Here is a 22,848-nt window from a genome sequence, read left to right on the forward strand (position 1 = left end):
TTGTCTCAAACTCCCTGAATGCTAAAATGTGTGGTGTTAGATTTTCAAAACTTATGAACAGATGCTGAACAGGTCAGTGGAGACAACATCATCATCGTCAGACAAGTAATTAAGGGGGGTTTGGAAAATGGCCTATTTCACATGACATGATACAATTTGCTATGAAAACAAACCAAGCAACAGTTTCAATTCGTAGAATCATTTGTCGTGGTCCGTTTTAATATTTGGGTTTCTGAATTAATTGCTGTTGTCTCTATCTTTGACATTGTAAAAGATTCCATAAGTCTGTTTGCTTCTTTTTGTCATTTGCAGGTTCCGGCTAAGTTCCGCTACCCGTTTTTCTTTGAGATTCACTGGTATGCCCTTGCCCAGTACGTTGAGGCCCTGATGGGCAGAGCCCACATCAAGTTGCCTGACTGTGCCAAAAACCTCCACAGGAACGACCCCGATAATACAAACGGAACAAATGCCAACGGTATGGTGCGATATGACTTTAACAATGCCAAAGATGAAGAGGAGGAGGAGGATGAGACCAGCGAGAACGGCGATTTCCGTGGCAACCTGAATGTGGAAGACGAGGATGAGATGTCGGATGCCATCCTCAAGTCCCTGGCATCCGGACAGAAGATGGACCTCGACACATCCGACGAGATTCCGCCGCCGCGGAAGGCCTGCTCAGAGGATGTGAAGAAGGAGGAGGCGGTGAAGACGGAGCCCAAGGAGGAGGAGGGGGAGTCGTCGGAGAAGGTCAAGGAGCACATCCACCTGTGCTGGGCGGAGATGGAGGGGCTCATCAACCTGGTGGAGTTCCTGAGCGAGCTGCCAAGGAGCAGGCGCCAGGTGCCAGACCTCATCGAGGATCCAGACAAACTTCTGGAGGATGCCAAGGTGAGTGAGGTCAGATGGGTCAAAGAGTTAGGGTTCACCTGCAGACAAATGAGAATGAATTGAAACAAAATCTTACTAGGGCAGATAAAAGTGCACACCCTCAGTTGCGCAATTTAAAAAGACTGAATAAATGTTGGGATTTTTTCTGGTCAAATTCTTTGATCAAAATTTTGGAAACTTATTACAAATCTGTGAGTCACTGACAAGCAAGAGTGTGTAACAAGAGCCTCCCTTCTCACATGAAGAAATTAAACAACACTCATTAGGCCAAAAAAAAAAAAAAAGGTTGTATTGGCATAACACAAGATTTTCATATAGGGTCGGTCGGGCGGATTTTTTTTTTGCTACCTGCATTTTACGTGTATAACTCGTGCTCAGTAAACAGTTACAACTGCTGCACCGTATGTGCTGTGTTCATCTATTCTACAAATCATTTATGAGGCCGATATTACTCGAATTATACCCCTTCACAGAATTTAAAGATGTTGAAATCCCTATCCTGAATGTTTTCACTTCATATTTTACTATTTTGACTTAGATAAGATAGATGCAAATTGACCCATATGTACGATTTTTTCATCGCACACGGCGATCTCTATTACAGTCCCACATATACAGATTCGTGTAACACAAGAAACCTATGGCAAAACTGTGCACAATATATTGCAGTCTGAATGCTAAGTATACACTGTATAAATCTTGATAGAGTACGCGTCCGTGTTGGAAACAGATGACGTACTGATCAAGCGAGGCTATGCGAGGCGCTAGCGAGATATCTCTCCCTCGTACATCCGATATCCCCAGAGCCGTTTCCACTTTCGGGTTTTTTGCGATCGCGATCGCAGTCAAGAAGATACTTGATATCGATAGCAAATTAAATAATAAAAAAACATAGGGTCGGCGGAATTTTTAGGGTCGGGCGGGTTACGCCAATACAACAATTTTTTTTTTTTTGCCTTAGGTATAGAAAGTACATGTACCTAAATACCGGTGTACATTAAGCAAAATCTTACCAGGGCAGATAAAAGTGCTTATCCTTATTTGCACAATAATTTAAAAAGATTGAATAAATGTTGGGATTTCTTATGGTCAAATTCTTTGATCCAAGTTTTGGAAGCTTATTACAAATCTGCGAATCACTTTTAAATAAGAGTGTGCAACAAGAAAACATGCTTCTTACTCAAATAAAGAAATTTAGCAAAAACTCATTAGGTATAGAAAGCGCATGTATTAAAGTCAAATCACATCGTGTGTGGGGGAAGCACACATGAAATGTACTCTTGTCGTTTCTAAACTATTTAGTGCTCATATCGGCTATTCAGCTAATGCACACAGTGACGATGGTTATCACCCAAGACAACACGCACTGCACACTTCACAAAGTGTTTATCCATCGTAGGGAAACAAGTAAGCCTGAATCGCTCCTAATAGTGGAGCGGCATAGCTTGAAAAATTAGAGGAATTGTGCATTTTATGATAAAAGCACCAAATTTCGCACACATGTTGACAATGACATTTGAAATAAATTCAGATATTGGGCCATCATAAATAGCACCCTCAGCGGCCATGGCAGCCATTTTTCAAAATGGCCGCCATAAATGCCATTTTTCGTAAAAATTTACAAATTTCAGAAGGAAAAATCAATAAGGATTTGCAAACGAGTGGGAAATAACATTTAAAATAGATTTAGATATTGGGCCACAGCAAATTGCGCCCTCAACGGAAATGGCAGCCATTTTCAAAATGGCCGCCATAAAATGCCATTCTTCGTAAAAATTTACAAATTTCAGAAGGAAAAATCAATAAGGATTTACAAACGAGTGGGAAATAACATTTAAAATAGATTTAAATATTGGGCCACAGCAAATTGCGCCCTCAACGGAAATGGCAGCCATTTTCAAAATGGCCGCCATAAATGCCATTTTTCGCAAAAAAAAATTAAAAATTTCAGAAGGGAAAACCAGTAAGAGTTTGCAAACGAGTGGGAAATAACATTCAAAATAAGCTCAGATATTGGGCCATCGTAAATAGCGCCGTCAACGGCCATAGCAGCCATTTTTTTCAAAATGGCCGCCATAAATGCCATTTTTCGTAAAAATTTACAAATTTCAGAAGGGAAAATCAATAAGATTTTGCAAATGTGTGGGAAATAGCTTTTAAAATAAATTCAGATATTGGGCCATCGCAAATTGCGCCCTCAATGGCGATGACAGGGTTTTTTTTTAAAATGGCTGCCATAAATGCCAGTTTTCGTAAAATTTTAAAAATTTCAGAAGGAAAAATCAATAAGATTTTGCAAACGAGTGGAATATAACATTTAAAATAAATTTAGATATTGGGCCATCGCAAATTGTGCCCCCAATGGTCATGGCTGCCATTTTTTTCAAAATGGTCGCCATAAATGCAATTTTTTTCTCTGAATTTACTAATTCCACAAGAAAAGTCAATAAGATCTTGCACTCAAATCAGAAATTCTGTTTGAAATATATCTTGCGCCTATGTATTACATTATTGTAAATAGCGCCCTCAATGGCCATTGCAGCCATTTTTCAAAATGGCCACCATGGATTCCATTATTTTTTATTTCCTGATTTCACAAAAGGAAAAGTCAATAAGATTTTGCACACAATTTGAAAATCATGATTGAAGTAAATATTTGTATTAGATTATTATAATAAATATTTGTATTAGATTATTATAATACTGCCCTCAACGGCCATTGCCGCCATATTCCAAAATGGCTGCAATTGTCATAATCATTTTGTTTTAAAAAAATGGTAATTTCAGGAAGAAAAGTCAACAAATGTGTACATGAATTGAAAATCATGTTTAAAATCAAACAATATATCCAGGTTGCACTGACTCTAGAAATTGTTCCTTCGCAAATTTTTAAGAAGAAAAAAAATGCTAATAACGGTAATTGCAGCCATTTTCCAAAATGGCTGTCATAGATGCCATTTTTCTTTTATGAAGATGTCCTAATGCCGGAAGAAGACAAACATTTTTTTTTTTTTTTTTTTTGCGCAAGTTGACAATTACATACAAAGAAGTTTAAACATTGAGCCATCATAAGCTGTGTTCTCAATAGCTATTTCAGCTATTTGTCAAAATGGCTACAATACACTCTTCTTTTTCTTTTCTTTTTTTGAAAATTTGCTTAACTTTAGAAGGAGAAGACAGTAGAATACTCACAGAGACATTGTGTAATCTGAAATATGGTGTTAAAGAAATCATTTGAGGAACAACTAAAATAAACAAGGCAAATGCTTAGTGATTACCAATCTCACCAATGATGAATGCATATTTTAGGTGGCAAACATGAAAAATTTCCGAAAAAGAGTAATATGAATATCCAGGGATAATGGCGCCATGTATCAGCTTTGACAGTAACACCATATCACTGAATATATGGGACTATATGACCTGTATCTATTCTAAAATGTAACTTCCTAAACATTTCAAAGACATTCTTAATCGCCTTTCATTTTACGAAAAAAGTTAATTTACTTTATGCTATGCTTCCATAAAAACACATACATTTGATATACATACTGTTAGCCGTCACACGCGAAATACTACAATTAGAACTAAACTGAAAACATGAATTTAGAACTAACCCATTCATGAAATCTTTTTTTTTTTATTTAAATTTCTTTGAACACCAGATTGCATTAAATATAATTGCTCTTTAGCAGTATTCTATTGCTTTCTCCTTCTGGAATAGGCAAAAAAAAAAAAAAAAGTGTGTGTGGAAGCCATTTTGACAAAGAGCTGCCGTAGCCGTTGGGGACGATGTTTAAATGGTGGCTCAATATCTTCATTTCAAATTCAAATTCAAATTCAAACTTGAATTTATTTGAATGTCTTTTGTCAATTTCCACAAGAAATTGTATTGTCTTCTGGCATTGTCATATTTTCAAGAAATAAATAGCATTTATAGTGGCCATTTGGAAAATGGCTGCCATGGTTGTTGATGGTGCCATTTGTAATGGCCTCATTATTTTCTTTTGAATATGATTTTCAACATATGTACAAATTTCATTGATTTTCTCTCTGAAATTAGCAAATCTTTCCCAAAAAAAAGAAAATAAAAAAGAAGCAGACATCCATGGCGGTCAGCATGGCCCTTGAGGGCGCCTTCTAAGAAGACCTTATACTTAAATTTATTTTTGAGCAGAATTTTCAACTTGTTTGCAAAGTCTTATTGACTTTTCCTTCTGACATCAGCAAATTTTTGAAAAAAAAATGGTGGGGGGGGGGGGGCATCCATGGCAGCTGTTTGAAACTTGGCTGCTATGGCTGTTGAGGGTGCACTTTTGGATGGCCTATTATCAAATTCAGTTTGAATGTAATTTTCCACCTTTGTGGAAATTCTGATTGACGTCTGCAACACTTAACGAAAAAAAGACATTCATGGTGGCCATTTTGAAAAAAATGGCTTGAATGGCCATTGAGGGGGCAATTTGCAATGGCCCAATAAGTTTACTTTTGAATGTAATTTCCCACCTGATTGCAAAATCTCGGTGGCTTTCCCTTCTGATTTTAGTAAATCTTTTCGAAAATATAGCATTTATGGCGGCCATTTTGAAAAATGGCTGTCATGACCGTTGGCCGATGGCCCAATATCGAGATTTATTTTAAATGTCATTTCCCATTTGTAACAAGAATTTCATTGACTTTTCCTTTTGAAATTAGCATTTTTTTTTATGAAAAAGTGGCACTTATGGTGACCATTAAAAAAAATGGCTGCCATAGCCATTGAGGGCGCAATTTTCAATTGCCAAATATCTGGATTTATTTTGGATGTAATTTCCCGCTTGTTTGCACTAAAGAGAAAAAAAATGGCTTTCCCTTCTGAAATTTGCATTTTTTTAAACAAAAAATGGCATTTATGGCGGCCATTTTGAAAAAAAAATGGCTACCATGGCCGTGGAGGGCGCAATTTCCGATGGCGGAATATGTAGATATATTTTGAATGTAATTAACATTTATTGGCAAAATCTTATTTACTTTTCCCTTCTGAAATTTGCAAAATCATCGAAGAAGTGGCACATTAGACAGCCATTTTAGAAAATGGCTGTCATGGACGTTGAGGGCGCAGTTAACAATGGCAAAATATTCAAATTCATTTTGAATGTAATTTCCCACTTGTCTGCAAAATCTTACTGGCTTTCCCTTCTGAAGTTAGCAAATGTTTTGAAAAAATGGCATTTATGGCGGCCATTTTGAAAAATGGCTGCCATGGGCGTTGAGGGCGCTATTTCCGATGGCTCGATATCTAGATTTATTTTGAATGTAATTTCCCATTTGTAACCAAAATCTTGTTTACTTTTCTCTCCTAAAATTAGCAAATTTTACGAAAACATGGCATTTATGGCAGTCATTTTGAAAAATGGCTGCCATGGACGTTGAGGGCGCTATTTACGACGGCCCAATATCTAAATTTAATCTGAACGTGATTGTCAACCTGTGTACGAAATTTGGTGCTTTTATCACAAAATGCACAATTGTTCGGCTATGCCGCTCCACTATAAACAAAACTGAAGTCAATGTAGTTTTCGGGCCACTAGCAGCTGTTTTTCAGGTAGAATCTTCTGTAGTGCAGTTGATCTTGCCTAACCTCACTACTTACAGAAGAAATACTTTTGGCTGACGTTTTTGTTAAAGCTTGTACAACATTACTATAACATGAAGGTCTGTGGTAGTAAAGTTTGGGCATCCTGTGCGTGGTTGTACAACTTAAATACCTGTATGAGGCTCACTGTCAACTGGCCAGGGCTTCAGTTTATGAAGAGAGATGCAGCCATTACAAGTGACAATCATTGCAGTTACCAAAGCAACAAATGAAACACTGATCTGTCTGTGTCCCCGTACAGGAGATGCTAGAGGTACACCAATATGATGACCCCGCCAAGGGTGTGACCGGGGTGCCAGTGGTCAAGTGGCCAGACCCGCCTCGAAAGGTGAGACAACTGTGTCCTACCTGTGATTTCATTTTGTTGATTTAATCCCATTTAGTGTTTGTTTTATTTTTGTTTGTGTCTTTCTTTTTCAGTTAAGACATGATTTGGTTCACGTGTCACAGGTATTACACAACTCATGTTATGATCAGTTAATGTGACCAATGGACACAGTGATGTAGAAAATGTACAAATGGATCAGACTATGGTACAATGTACTGCTGTTCAACTATGCACATCTGGATGGACAAATGTAAGTGTGAAGATGACCTTTGATACCGTGCAATGTCACATGACTTTCAAGTGTCCTTTCTCAAAATCAAAATGATCTTTGTGAGTAAGATTACATAGTTAGTTGGGTTTGTTTTTTTTTCAAGATGTCATAGTACTTTTGATCAGGAAAGAAACATATTTGTGTATGTGGTAGTCTTGGGGTAGTCCGTAAGTCTGTGATTCGTGGAGAAGATGACTTGCACTCCACCCCCTATTGAAGTATGGTCCGCTTCCTTGCGCTTCTTGAGGGAAAATATACTGATAAAGAGTGTGCTAATGTACCTACCATTTCATGTGGGTGTGGGGAAATTTGTTGTTTATATCGCACTTTCCTTTGCTGCTTTGCCCAACACACACACACATACAAACACACAGATGCGTCCACTGAAACTGAAGCCGGTGCACCACCACAGACCACCGAGCAAGAAGGCCATGCTGAAGAGCCGGAAACGGCGCTCACGGTGCAAGAAGTGTGCCAACTGCACGCGACCGGAGTGCGGCAAGTGCAACTTCTGCCGGGACATGAAGAAGTTTGGCGGTCCGGGTCGGATGAAGCAGACTTGCATCATGCGACAGTGTCTGTCGGTAAGAAGTGCTCATGATAAAAAATTTCCTCAGTGGGGCTCTTGTCACTGGTGCTTTTGAAATCCTCCTGTTTAACATTTAGCTTGTCAAGGTCCCCCCCCCCCCCCCATCACACATACACACACATACCTACATTGATGACCTTCTGACAGTTGGATAGTCGTGCAATCCATATGATTTTGTTAAAATTTACTCAAGTTTTCATTGTCCTCTGATTTTTTTCCAATGCTTTTTTTTTTCACTTGTTACACTATATTTCTTAGGTTTGGAGCTGTATCTTTGTATTATCATTTTTTTTTATGTTCATTGATTATTTGTTTCATATGAAGGAAAGATGAAACAAGAACACCTTTCATTTAAACCCTTTGTTTTTCAAGTATAATTACACATTCTAGGTGCAGAATGTTCAAAAGACTCTTAGTCGCTCAGTCTTTAAACCATTTTTGAAGTTGCAACACTGAGTTGTATAAAGTGTCTGTTTCTCTCTCAAACTGGCATTTTTTGAAAAATATATTTCTACTTTAATGAATTTGACCATCTTATTTTCTTTCCAATTAAGACAGTTTGGTAAAATTTTGAGTTGCAAATCTAATGATAATAAAATTGTAATTTCTGCACCTAAAGTTCCCCTGGATTTGATAGGCTAAAGAAAGCTGTTTCTTGATAACTTGTCACTGCAAGTCAGGTAGCTTCATTCCTTGTGTATATAATACCTTCCTTCCATTCATTCATCCATCTTCTTATGGTTGATATCTCGGCTCTGCTGTTCCCCCGCAGCCCATCCTGCCGAGCAAGTCGAACTGCTCGGTCTGCCAACAGGAGGACTGCGACGCGGAGGGCAACACCTCGCTGATGGAGTGCCACCAGTGCGGGGACATCGCCCACCCGGCCTGCCTCCGTCTCCAGGGTTACGAGGAGGAGGGCATCATCAACGAGGACCTGAGGAACAGCTGGGAGTGCCCCAAGTGCATGAGGGAGGAGGATGAGGAATCGGACGAACAGGTAGCGAGCCACATCGTCATTGATAAGATGACTTCAAGATATTACGTGATAAGGCACTTGCAAGTGCTCCATGATTCATTGTGAATAACCTTGTGCAGGCAAAGTTACAAAGTTGGTAATGGGAAAAACCTGAAATATGCAAGTGTTAGCCTTGATTTCAGCCTGCTTTCCACATATATTTATAAAGAAATGAATAGTGGACAGTGAGTTTTCAGTCCCCCATTTCCTGCACCATATCTTTTGACATGAATGTAGTAGAAAGAAATTAGAACAAGCTTAACAGATTTCAGTGTCTTGCTATGTTAAAAGTAGATAAATTTTAATTCATTTAAGTATGACTGTCTGGAAAGAAAGAAAAAAGAACAGTTTACTGATATTGTGTATTGTATGTCACACATTGGTTTCTATGCAAAAATATTCACCAATTTCAAATGAACCTTTATAATAATAATGATAATGAAATTTTTATAGTGCGTAATAATAATAATAATAATAATAATACATACAATTTCTATAGCGCCATTCTCCACTTTGATTAAATGCTCAAGGCGCTTTACATCAAAGCAAACAGACTGAAGATACAAGTACATCACCGTAATAGAAGAAGATGAAGAAGCAGAAGGAAAAAAAAAAAAAGACATGAAAGTCTGTCTTCAAAAGGCACTGGTCTTCAAAATGCACTGCTAAACAAATAGGATTTTAAATTACTCCTGAAAGATGTTATAGAGCTTGAGTCTTTCAGCTCACAAGGAAGTGAATTCCACAGTGTTGGTCCAGCGTGAGCGAAAGCTTGTTCCCCCCAAGATTTTCTAGAAAATGGAATATGTAAGAGACCTGAAGTTGAGGATCGAAGAGTTCGTGAAGGTTGGTATTGACGAAACAAACAAACATTGTAATCAGGAGCTGTTCCCTCAATAACATGATAAACCAAAAGAAGTATCTTAAACGCTCCTGTACAGGCAACCAATGAAGACTCTTCAGGATAGGTGTGATATGACTGCGTTTACTTGACAAAGAAACAATACGTGCAGCGGCATTTTGTAGCTTTTGTAATTCATATAACAAATGAATGTTCCCTATGCGCTTTACAATCTCATCACAAAACATACTGTAACAATTTACTTTCAATACACACACACATATACAAAAAATATCAGTTCACAAATAAGTAAGTCTATAAAGAAGACCTTTATGCTATCTTTGACTGTAGAAATGCTATCATGTACTTATTGCCTTTCATGCATATATGCCCAATGCTTTCTGTGCATAAATAAAAGAGGAAAGAAGATATGGATTGATGAAATGATACATAGAAATATGGAGAGATTCATACCAACTCTCGACATAAAAATTAAATCAGGCAAGGTTGTAATGAATTGTTTAATTCCAGATATAAGCAAGTAAACTCATGTGACCTTTGTGACTGTGATATGCTGAAAATAAAAGTTTTGTGTTAATTGTTTTGCTTTGCTTTATATCTTTCCAGTCCAATAGTGACTCAGAAACATTGCCATCCAGGAGGGGACGGAAAAGAAAAAGTGTAAGTCACTCCTTCATTCACTCCCTAACTATTTTTGTCCCCGCCGAACAAGTTCGAGCAGGGGACTATGAAACAGGCTCCGTACGTGTGTGTGTCCATGTGTCCGTCCGTCTGTCTGTCTGTGTGTGCGTCCGTGTGTGATCAAAATGTTCAATTTGCTACTTCTCTGTCATTTATGAGCCAATTTTGATTCTGTTTGCTTTATCTGGTAGCACTACATGGGAGCTTTGAAACTGCTACACAGAATTTCATTTGTGACCTTTGACCTTGACCTTTGACCTATATTGTATATTTTGCTTCAAAATGCTACTCCTTCGCCATTTCTAATCCGATTTCGATTCCGTTTGCTTTATGTGATGGCACTAGGTGAGGGCTTGAAAACTTCTAAACAGAATTTTGACCTTTGACTTCTTTGACCTTTGACCTCGATTTTTTACCTATATTGTACATTGGTTACAAAATGCTACTCCTTCGCCATTTCTAACCCGATTTCGATTCCGTTTGCTTTATGTGATGGCACTATGTGAGGGCTTCAAAACTTCTACACAGAATTTTGACCTTTGACTTCTTTGACCTTTGACCTTGATTTTTGACCTGTATTATACATTTTGCTACAAAATGCTACTCCTTCGCCATTTCTAACCCGATTTCGATTCCGTTTGCTTTATGTGATGGCACTAGGTGAGGGCTTCAAAACTTCTACACAGAATTTTGACCTTTGACTTCTTTGACCTTTGACCTTGATTTTTGACCTGTATTGTACATTTTGCTACAAAATGCTGCTCCTTCGCCATTTCTAACCCGATTTCGATTCCGTTTGCTTTATGTGATGGCACTAGGTGAGGGCTTCAAAACTTCTACACAGAATTTTGACCTTTGACTTCTTTGACCTTTGACCTTGATTTTTTACCTGTATTGTACATTGGCTACAAAATGCTACTTCCGGCGGGGACACTGCACTGCGTAATTTCTACTTTTCCTTGTTATATTAACTTTGATGCTCGCAAGATTTTTGTTTTTTTAAGCAAAAGAAGGGAAAATCTTTATGGCATTTTGGTATGCGGGACAAGGTTGATGGTCAATGGGAACATGTAGCTTCAGCTTGTCAGATGGAGATGTTCTTATCTAATTTTGCAGAAGTTGCCCTTTTCTGTAGACAGAGGTATTTTGCAGATGGCCATAGGAGGCAGCAAAACAGGAAATTAAAAAAAAAAAAAAAAAGAGGGAGGGGAATTTGCCGGTTTGCTCTCTAAGATGCTGCATAGGGTGGCCACAACTCTACCAACCTGATAGAGGATTATCGTTGTCATTTCTTACAGTGCTCTTTGTTGAGCTTTTGTTTCAACAGACCAGTGACAGAAGTCACTATTACAGTTGATTTAATAATGATGATGATGATGATGATGATAATAATAGTAATGATAATAATTGCATTTATATGGCACTTCATACTTGTGTTTCTATTAAATTGATGATATAGATCATTAAACATTCACCCTGTGAAAACAACCGGGAAACTTAGTGAAAAAGTTGGCATACTGACCTCCAGAGCATAGTTGGGAATCTTTTTAACCCTTACTCACTGTGCTTTTTTTGTCGATTGGTAAGCAGGTTGGAGGGCTTTCTTTACCTCTTTACCAATAGGGGCAGGTGTCTCAAAACTAATTTCCAATGAATAGAGATTACCTTGTCCCCATAATACATATTGTGTCACCATGACCATCCTGTTGGACTGAGGCACATTGCTACACCAGAATGGGCTTGCTAACTTTACAACTAGGTCAAGTTTAGAAGGATTACTGAATACTAGTGAACTAACTTTCCAAGTTAAAAATTAGTGCCTGGGCACATGACGGGTTGAGTATGTATTGTTATAAGATTTACAAGACTCTCAAACGGATCGCGTTACACAGCAGTAGCACTGTTTTGTGGCAGTCTGAATTATGTACCGGTATATGCAATTCTGCAAAAAGACTTTGGAGCCCTTTATAGCAATGATGATCCTCCTGTAAGTTTTGTAAAACCCCCTGTATCAAAAGGAGTGGCTGATACTACAGATGGTGTAAGTTGTCTTTGATGCAACTACACATTTCCCACTTTTTAGCATGGCTCAGTTTGTGTGTTTTATGTGTGTGTGTGTGTGTGTGTGTTTGTGCGCAGGTATTTTTTTTTATTAATTTTTTTTTTCTGCTTGCATAGAGAATCAAGTGACACGTTGATCTATTTCTATCCACACTCTGAAAGCCAAGTTAGTGTGTCGCTTGTTTTTGTCTGAGTGGCCTCATCTTATTCCGTGCCACTGCATAGGAAGCTATAGTGAAAGTGAAACCAAGGTTCTCATTACAAGCCCAGGACACTTGGCTGGATCTGACATAAGGATAACAAGTGATGGGGAGAAAAAAATTGGAAGGAGTATTTTCAGTTTTGTTCACGATTACTCTCTCCCTAAACATTTTCTTAGAATGGAGCTGACCGCAACCCATCAAGTATGTACCTCTTCAGATTTGTCCTGCAGGACCAGTATATGATTTTTTTTTCCCCCTTGTGAAAACTTGGACAGGGGTGCAAAGAACATCTGTTTTCAAAACTAAAGTTTCTTATTAGTCCACTTAGGAGAAAGCAAACAGAAGTGGTGCTAGACTTCTTGGCTATTTACTCGAGCGTGAATCTCATTCTGTCGAGCATTTGAGCGTAGATAATCATTTTGAACGTTGTGATGTGGCAGGGTTTTCTGCAAACGAGACGAGGGGAAGCTTTGCGAACGAAACGACAAGCAAAGGTACGGTGAGGCATCGTGTAAGCTTGAGTATCAGTAACAGGTGTGAATTTTTGAGATACCAGCCGTGGCAGTAATGCACAATGTCACGGCATTTATTGTCTGGTAATTTAGAGAGGATATACCGTGAGAGACCAGTAAGATTGGGGCTGAATGTTGATTTTGAATTCTGGTTTGAGCCGTGTGCTCATCAGTGTGCTGCTGCTGTTCTCTGAGACAGAGGATTGATCAACATCATCACGATATGATAACTCTCAGTGGATGTCATATCTACTCAGAACTTCAAATGTTATCACATTTCCGAAACGCATTTTGAAATGATCAAATAGTTTCTGGAGTGTTGAGACACGTACTGTCAAAGTTGAAATTTTCGCGGTGTTGAAATTTTCGCGCATTTCGCGCAACCAGAAACTTGCGCGAAAATAAAAGCACGCGAATAGTTTTGCTTGCCATATGTTCCAGTAGTTGATGTCTTGATTCCACGGAATTAAAAACACAGGAAACTCTTCTTATCCGGCCGAGCGTGAAAAATTAGTCGCGCGAAAATATCCACTTTTACAGTAAATGAGTTTCCTTGTTGACTACAAACCATAGATTGCATTCTATTCAACAGCTGTGTCACTAACTTGGTGTTAAAGTCAAGGAAACACACAATCCTTGATATACTTACATCCAAGTGTATGTACAAATGTGCTTGCCCTGTGGTGGAAGAGTGCACAAGGTCAAGCTAAGCCCCACTTCCTCAATTGTGTGTCAAAGGTTAAACTCTTCAGACTGCAAATGAGCGCTCAGAATCTAGCATAACCTGATTGGGAAACACCTGTGACACCTGATAAGCCAAATAGAAGTCGAGAAACATGATTTAAGTCTGCTTTCAGACTTACTAGTTTAACTGAGTCAGCGTGAAACATGTATTTTATTATATTTCAAAACAAGTTCTCATGTTTGTGTTAAGCATGTAATTACCACTGACTTAGTTTCCCCCAACAGGTGGACAGTGAAGGCAGAGGGGGCAAGAAGTCTGGTGGAGGCGATGTGGGAGCACTGAGGAGGGTGAGTACATTAAACAGAAAATGTATTTATTATAGGCCCAAACTTGCTATGTGCATAGCTCAAAGAAAATTGATCCATTTTATTCTCCAAGTCCTGTGTAGACTTAACAAGTCAACTTCGTGCTAAACCATCCAGTAATGACTGTATTCACAATAATCCCTTTTGAAGAGGTATAAGGATCAACTGAAGTGAAGAAAATATGATCACAAAGAGTTTAGGCCAGAAACATTGTAAATCTGGATGCATTATTAATGTGGTCTTGGAGAGGGAAAATCATTAGCTGTAATAATGCATCATTTTATACGATGACACTGTCAATGTAGCCACCTGTAGCAAGAAATGGCAGCTGATACAATGTACAATTAGAGGTGGGCTATAGAGGGTCAATTTTTGGTCACATTTTCAGAACATGCTCATCACACCTTAGTTTGATGACTTTGTGCCTACTGACACCATTTTTGAAAAAACGAACGAAAAAAATGCGAAATCCAGGGTGCCCCGACCAAAATCGTTAAAAATCCAAGATGGCCGCCGTTTCGGCTTAAAAAAGACATTTTTGCTATTAACTGGGCTATTTTTTGGTCAATTGTGATGGTTTTGGTGTCTAAACCCATGTTTTAGGGGTCAAGGAAGTGGATTATAATAATAATTTTAGTGTAAAACCAGATCTTCTGCATGATACTAACCTTTTTCCCATATTTAAGGTTAGATTTTCCTTGTCCTTTACCCCTACCCCAACCGCCATTTTTTGCACTTTTTTCTGTATTTTTTTCAAGTCATGTTGACTAACATACTCTTAATATCAAGTTCTAGCTATCAATCTGGTGTTTTCTACCAATAATACAACAAGAAATATACAAATAACTTACGTTATACGTGTATGTGTCATGCAGGTACCGGTATGTGGCTGGTGCATTCAGGATGCATGGTCACTGTGAAGCCAGTGGCTAAACTTTATGGTATCTGCTTTATTAACATTTGGTCTTTAGACGTGTAGTCATACACTGTATTGTACAGTTCTACTGTAACTTTCAGTCACAGAGAGTGAGATGATGACTCTACCATTATGATGATATAGATGTGAGGAACATACATTGTACATAACATTTGTTTGTCATAGAACTGGTTGGATAATGACTCAAATGCTATCAAATTTCCCATGAAACGTGAGGACTCTTGCCTTATAAAAGTACAGCAATATACCATACATGGTAGGGAAAAGCAGCCATGAGAAATAAGGGACCAAGTGGTGATGGAGAAACACAAAAACTAGGCTAAAAGATGAAAAAAAATGTGTTTTCTAGGCAAGACGGCAGATACAATGTACATCATCCAGTCAAGTACCTTTGTGCAGGACAATTGGCATATAAAGAACTCTTATTCAAGTCATTTTACAAAATTGTACACCTACAGTAGAATTGTACACTTTGACTAATTGGTAAAGTCTAATGACCAAATGTCAATGGGAACCATAAAGCAGATACAGTATTAGCACTGTATGCACAGTTACCATGCATCCTGAATGTACCAGCCACATACCGGTATCTGCATGACACATACACATAAAACGTAAGTTATTTGTATATTTCTTGTTGTATCGTTGGTAGAAAATACCAGATCAATAGCTAGAACTTGTTATTAAGAGTATGGTAGATAACATGACTTTAAAAAAATACAGAGAAAAGTGCAAAAATGGCGGGTGGGGTAGGGGTTAAAGGACGAGGAAAATTTAACCCTAAATATGGGAAAAAGGTTAGTATCATCTGGAAGATCTGGTTTTACACTAAAATCATCATTATATTCCATTTCCTTGACCCCTAAAACATGGGGTTAGACACCAAAACTATCACAATTGACCAAAAAATAGCCGAGTTATAGCCAAAAATGTCTTTTTAAAGCCGAAACGGCGGCCATCTTGGATTTTTAACGATTTTGGCCGGGGCACCCTGGATTTCGCATTTTTTTCGTTCTTTTTTTCAAAAATGGTGTCAGTAGGCACAAAGTCATCAAACTAAGGTGTGATGAGCATGTTCTGAAAATGTCACCCTCTATAGCCCACCTCTAGTACAATGTAGGCTATAATTGACTTGTTCAAAGACTGCCTACAAGCAAGCAAGCAGGATTTCCCCTGATGAGCATTGACTTTTCTTGAGATGTTTGGAGGTCAATGCACCTTTCAGTTGTAAGGGCACCATATCATTGACATTATCATTATGAAACTAGCTAAGTTTACATCCATCCAGTAGTTTTTAACAACTACTGCTACTACTCTGAAGGTAGCAGTAATGAATTTTCGCATCTCACATTTCATGACGTCAAACAAATTGATTGAACTTCACAACTCCCAAACGGCAAACACAAAAGTCAGCTCTTATTGGCATGACCGAAATGATGATTACGCAACACTTAGTGGGCATGTAGTTTGGGTTCATGAATGTGTCGAGCTGAGGATCACATAGGAGTCCTGCTACTGCAGCTGCATGCTGTACGTGGTTTGCACTGTGGTGGTAATCGCAACTTTGAGGTTGTGATCATGTGATCAGGGTCTTGTTATATTGCGGTGTGATAAGATGTTCGTTCATGGAAAAGGGAACTAGTACAGAGATGTGCCAGTATTCCATTTTTTAGTCACGTCAGTTGTGTAAATCAGATCTCCCTTATGTCATCAGATAACACTGTTGTATCAGCCTGTCTAGATTTTCAAATCACATGCTGCCGAACTCGTTACTGCAGGACCAGACACATTTGTGGCATGAAACTCTCACGAATTGGTGCTGACTGCCTTTATTTGCGGCACGAAAGTTTGTGAAGCGCCACTGGCATGCGATACATTCTGTAGACAAACACTTTCGTGTGCATTTTGTACTTTCGCGAATCTTGGCATGTCGCGAAATTCACGCAAGTTTCACGCATGCGAAAATTTCTGTTTTGGCAGTACCTGCTACTTACTGTAGCAAATGCAACATCCAGGCCAAATTCTTTATTCACCAGGTACTGATTTGTTGTTAAATATTTTGTTAACCTTGGATTCTGTATGGATGAAAAGGAAGAAACCCCAAGCTCTGTTTGCATGTTGCAATCCTCATGTTGAACTTCCCCTTCTCTTTCTATTGGTTTATTTCAGGAGAGTGTTGGCAGCCTCTCATTGATGGAAAGGAAGCTGCGAGGGGGAAAGGTAGCTAGCTCTCCGAGACAGTGTCTCAGATAACAATCCTCCCCACTTCTATGTAGAATTCTATTCATGTGTGTGTGTGTGTGTGTGTGTATGTTTATCTGTGTGTGAAATGCGCGAAAGGAGCATTATCTTTTTTTTTGCGTCGTACTGGATGGTGTGCAGCTTACCACAGAATGAAGATAGTAATGGTTACAGGGAAGAGGAAATTTCTTGTGGGCAGAAATAGCATTTTAAGTACTATTGAACAGAAAATTAGAAATGTTTGTTTTCTCACAAGGATTGGCAAAATTTATGCAGCCTTGAGAAGCTGTTGTACCCACCTGTAGTGACCATGTACATTCAGTATTCTAGGACTTTTAAATTCCCTTTTTTTTTGCACCAATATTTGAAATGCTTTTGAAGTTAAGATGAGAGTTGGTAATCAGAAAGCTCAACCTTTATTTTTCTATGTTACCAAGTATACTTGGAAGAATTATCAGATGGACATAATCTGTGGCCCTTTGACGCAGAAAGATGCGTGTAGTAATGAAATGAAAATGTAGCGTCATCATCCAGGAACTAAGTTTTCAGCATTACAAATTTTATTTCAATCTTAAGTGTCGCTTCTTGCAACATTTACCCGTCCCTGTGAAAAGTGTGTGTAGATGTACACTTCATCTATCAACTATCATTTGATTTAAAAGGATGAAATCAGGTGTGTACATGGAAAATGTGCTTTTAATGCCCTTGATGTGTTATGTTCCACCTTGCATACTTCTACACAAGCAAGATTGGTGGCTAAATGACTAGAAAGAAATTCAAGGAGTCAATAAAAATAATTTGGGATTAATTACCGTTTCAAATCATAAGCTTTTACCTTGGTTCATCTTTCCTCTACTTTGATTCACTCAGCTTTAATTAACCAAATGCATTTGTCGAGCGGTATTATAAAAATCTCAAATTCATACCCTGATGTGCTATGATCTTCTGCTTATTTTCTACCAATCAGAGTCCATCTAACTGAAGAATGCTAAAGATTAATATGCCAGTACCGTTAGCTAAGATTCATGATGTCACACACATACTTATGAGATATTGCTTGATGTACTGTTAGAAGTTTTGGCACTTCTCTGTGTGATGATTTTTTGAACAGGTAAAGTATTTGTGGCTTTAAGAGAATTAATGTACACAACCATTATCAGTGAGCATTATTGTCAGCCCTTTGTTAATTGTGAGAAACCACGAAACCAAAGCTTTCCCTTTTGTGATTCAATTTCATCAGAGATGATTCGGCATAGAATACAGATTTGTTACGAATTCTTTATTTTAGCAATCAAATCATTGCAATTTTTTTGTTGTAATTTGCTTGTCCGCATCCATTGAATGTAGTGCTTTTCGAAGCAGTTCATACACATATATCTTCAGTTGTGTTGACTACTTGTACTGTTGCCAAAACTTATATTTTCCTGACATGAGATATAGTGAGAGAAAACATTCAGAGTTGTTGTTATTGTGGCTGTAGTTGAATGGTCATTGTACAAAATATCAGGTTTCTTCCACTGTTCCTTTGTTGTTGTTTTTGTTGATGTGTGTATTGCTAGCAACAGTGTCAGTATGGCGTTGCCAATTTGGGCATGAAATGTCCGATGTTTGAATGTGCCAGTATAAATGTCAAAAGGAGACAGAAGAACTGGAAAGTCTTGTATTTTTTTTTTTTTATAATTAGAAATTTGAAAAATTTCAGAGACTATCTATGAGAAAGTGTCAAATCTCTAAACAGCATGGTGGGTCCCTAGAAGAAATATTTTGCTTTAACATCACATTTAGTTCTTTAAAGGGAATGAAACCTAGATATGATTATGGACAAATGCAGCAATATTTGTGGAACACATCAATGAAATAAGTTCTGGCAATCCGTTCAAAAGTTATGAATTTTTAAAGTTGTGGTGCCACCATCACTTGATGAGAAGACTACAACAGGTTGTAATGTTGCATGTATGTATAACTGGATAAAAAAAAAGATGCAAGAAAATTCTACAAACTTATATATTTCTTATTAAAAGTACAAATTCCCACCTCTTGATAATGATATGTGTTAAGGATGAGATTATTTTCCCCGTTTTTTTAAGTCAAGTGCTTTTTCATATTGCTAGAAAAGTGAAAATATGCTGAATTCTCGTTATATTTTCTTTATATGGCTGTCCATTTGTGACGTCTCAAACTGTTGTAGTCTTCTCATCCAGCAATGACACCACCAAAGTTTTACCAGTTCATGACTTTTTGAACGGATTGTCCTTTTTTCCTCAAACTTCACGTATGTGTTAAACTGATACAGCTGTATTGCGGCATTCACTCAGCTCACATTATGCATGTTTATTGGGGTTCCATTCTCCTTGGAGATAAATACTGATTTGAGTGTATGTACTGACGGTTCCAAAAATATAGAAAACGACTGTGTGTGTATTTACAATGAAAACACCATTTGCACCACGATGTTAGGACACTTGTGACCAGAAATCATATCAAATACTGCCGATGCAACAATGTTCTGAATGTTCAAGGTGTATGGTGTACTGTACTTCTACACTAAGTGCAATCAAAGGGGGGGGGGGGGGGGGGTGGGGGGGTGGGGGGGGGAGGAGGGGAAAGAGAAAAAAAGTGATATGATATGTGATAAATGTTCATTTTCATATGATGCACTGTACATCTTTGACACACGTAGTACACATTCTCTTGCTCGATGTGGCCTCGAATTTTCAGCATATGTTCGGCCTAGTCAAATCGCATCAAAGCATATAAAAGTTATTAGTGTCTATCTTTGTGATTGGTCAGCAAATTGGGGGGGGGGGGGATAAATGATAATCAAAGGAATTTCATGTTGATGTCATCAAGTTTGCCACTTTACATAAATGCGTATATCCCAAGTGCAGATGACTTCTGCATGAAATATGTGTATGTATTTTTGAAATATCAGCACTTAAAAAAGAATTGCACATGAAATGCAAAATAACCCTATTACCAGCTACCGACCCCAAATGATGGCTGTACATATTGGATTGTACATGAAGAAAATCTGTAAATATGTATAGAACCTTCTATCAGTACCTTGTTTTTGTTTTCTTACACAAATATGCTTATCGATGTTGAATGAAAATTGAAATAAAAGAGATTTTTTTTTTCTCTGTTTTGATGCATTTATCAATTAAGCATTGCACCACTACTTTGCTTCATGAAAATCATTGTGTTACCATGTAGTGATTACTTTTTCTACTTTGTCAGTCAAGGTTGTGACAATGTTTGAATGCAGAACAGTAAGAATTCAACCATAAGTTACTTTCAAACCTGTCTATTCGGGGTTTGACACTAGCAGTGTCCCAGTGGCCCAGGGCTACCAGAAATAGATGGAGGTCACCACTTTTTAAGGAAAAATATGTGTTGGTGGCCCGATCGGGCGACCAAATTTCTTTGTTGGGCCACCAAAAGAAAAAACTTAGTGTCAAGTCTTGCTATTGAGGTCACCAAGGACACACAAAAGCGGGTGTGCCTATGGGAGTGTTATCTTCAGTATGTCAAGAAAAAAGAAAAAAAAAGAATTACAATTGGATTTTGGCATTGATAACTTCCAATATGATTAAACTGAATGCAATTTCAGGGTCTAAAAATATAACATCTTGCCTATATTTTGCAGAAGACCCCATTCAATGTGGTTAATTGGTCACAGAGAAATGTGGATTTTTGTAAAGCATGTCATGAGTCTGATTGTTCCAAGTTTAGCACTTGGATGCTCTTGGAACTGCGTAATGTGTGAACACAGTGGACAGAACTTGGAGGGGTTTTCTGTAAGATGTGGGTAATCAGTTATTGTTTCATACCCAAAAATTGTACTTGGATTGATTTAATAATTTTAAGGTCATCGTTGCGGAGGGTCCGTAAGTAATTTTTTTTTGGCACATATGGCATAAGAAGGATGTCTAGATGCAAGAGGCTATACAGAAGATCAGGTTACCTACAGTTAAATCTGGGGTGGTCTTTTTTTTTTTTTTTGGGGGGGGGGGAGGTGAGTCCCTCAAAAAGGCAATGCTGTTCAAGATGTGCCTGTGTACGTATAATGCATACAGCTAAAGAATAGTTCACACTTATGTTGATGATATACGGGTAGATGACACCTTCACTTGCAAGGTGAGTCACATAGGCCCGAATTCACGAAGGTGGTACAAATAAAACCATGGTTTAAACCATGGACAAAAACCATGGAGCGCCAAGTGTCGCATGGAATATTTCGTTACGAAATCAGTCATTTCGTCGATGAAATGATTATTTTGTAACGAAATGACATTTTGTAACTAAATGATGATTTCGTTAATGAAACGGCCATTTTGTCATCGAAATTACCAATTTCGTAACGAAATATTCCGTGCGACACTTGGCGCTCCATGGTTTTTGTCCATGGTTTAAACCATGGTTTCATTTGTACCACCTTTGTGAATTCGGGCCTTTAAGTGTAAACCAGAAAATAGAAAGAGTGAGTGACTTGTTATATTAAAAAAGAAAAACAATCCCCTCCCCCTTCTCAATGTGACTATAGATGGCTGAAATGCTCAGATACATCAAGTGTAAAGTAAAATCACAATATTCCCTTCTGCTTTGTTTTGTTTTGTTTTGTTTTGTCCCCTGTGACAATTCAGAGCAACTGGACATGGCCAGCCATCCTGGAAGTCATGTCCAGTTGCCCTGAAGTGAGGTTGGTAGTGATAATAGCGGCTAACAACAAAGAACAAAGATAGCAAATGTGATATCAAGAACGCTAAATGATATGTCATTAACACATTGTTACGTGGTATGGCACACTAATGTATGGTGTGGCAGCCAATGAAAAAATTATTGACTAAAAGTAGGTACAAACGAAGGCCATGGGCTAATTACAGTTTCGTGTTTCATGAACATTTGACATTAACCACACTGATATGGAGCTGACTGTATACAAATGTTGCATTTGACAACAGGAGTACGATATTATCTGATATCTCACTTTAAAGGCAGGCTGCTGAAATATATGCTGCAAATGCACTGAGTATGTGTGTACTCTCAAATCTTAAATTCGTAGTTGATTACTGTATATGCCAAATATTTTTTGAGGTTTTTATTTTCGCGAATTTCACAACTTGGGTGCTATTCGCGAATTTAAAAATGCGAGAAAATATGTACTCCAATCCCGACATGAATGTGACGTGCACACGTACAGACAACTCTTTGTTCAGTACTGAACACCACAATCGTGAATTTAACCACCTGCGAATTTGTCGGAAACTTGCTAAATATATGGTGTGTACAGTAATTTGTCACTCTAGATCAAGATCAAGTGAGGCAAATTTCATTTTTTATGAATTTTGCTGAAAATTGACATACATAAGAAAGGCAACAAAAATCTTGAGACAGAATGGTTACGTACTTTTGCCTGTGTGCTTGTCTCACATCTAGGAGAAAATGTAGAAATATGATCATCCCCTCTATTCTATGTTTATCACATGTATATTGAAATTCTTTCTGTGTACATTGCATTCTGACAGCAATGATGAAGGCTGGTTCCATGAGGAATAAAAGTTGCCGTATGATTGAA

The 22,848-nt window shown here is 38.0% G+C and overlaps 1 protein-coding gene across 3 annotated transcripts in view; it reads left to right on the forward strand.

The window, feature by feature from the left end:
• The window catches only part of LOC140227549 (lysine-specific demethylase 2A-like), a 45,056-nt gene that overhangs the window by 18,129 nt on the left and 4,079 nt on the right, over nucleotides 1-22,848 (forward strand). For 2 of the 3 annotated variants that reach the window (XM_072307955.1, XM_072307954.1), the window contains exons 10-16: nucleotides 313-888; nucleotides 6,765-6,851; nucleotides 7,497-7,706; nucleotides 8,484-8,708; nucleotides 10,195-10,248; nucleotides 14,015-14,077; nucleotides 17,202-17,252. In XM_072307955.1, the coding sequence (XP_072164056.1) occupies nucleotides 313-888; nucleotides 6,765-6,851; nucleotides 7,497-7,706; nucleotides 8,484-8,708; nucleotides 10,195-10,248; nucleotides 14,015-14,077; nucleotides 17,202-17,252 (1,266 nt within the window). The remainder of the gene's footprint in view (nucleotides 1-312; nucleotides 889-6,764; nucleotides 6,852-7,496; nucleotides 7,707-8,483; nucleotides 8,709-10,194; nucleotides 10,249-14,014; nucleotides 14,078-17,201; nucleotides 17,253-22,848) is intronic. The other variant, XM_072307956.1, reaches the window with a different exon arrangement.

This window comes from Diadema setosum, chromosome 4 (genome assembly GCF_964275005.1).
Source record: "Diadema setosum chromosome 4, eeDiaSeto1, whole genome shotgun sequence".
Lineage (NCBI taxonomy): Eukaryota > Metazoa > Echinodermata > Echinoidea > Diadematoida > Diadematidae > Diadema > Diadema setosum.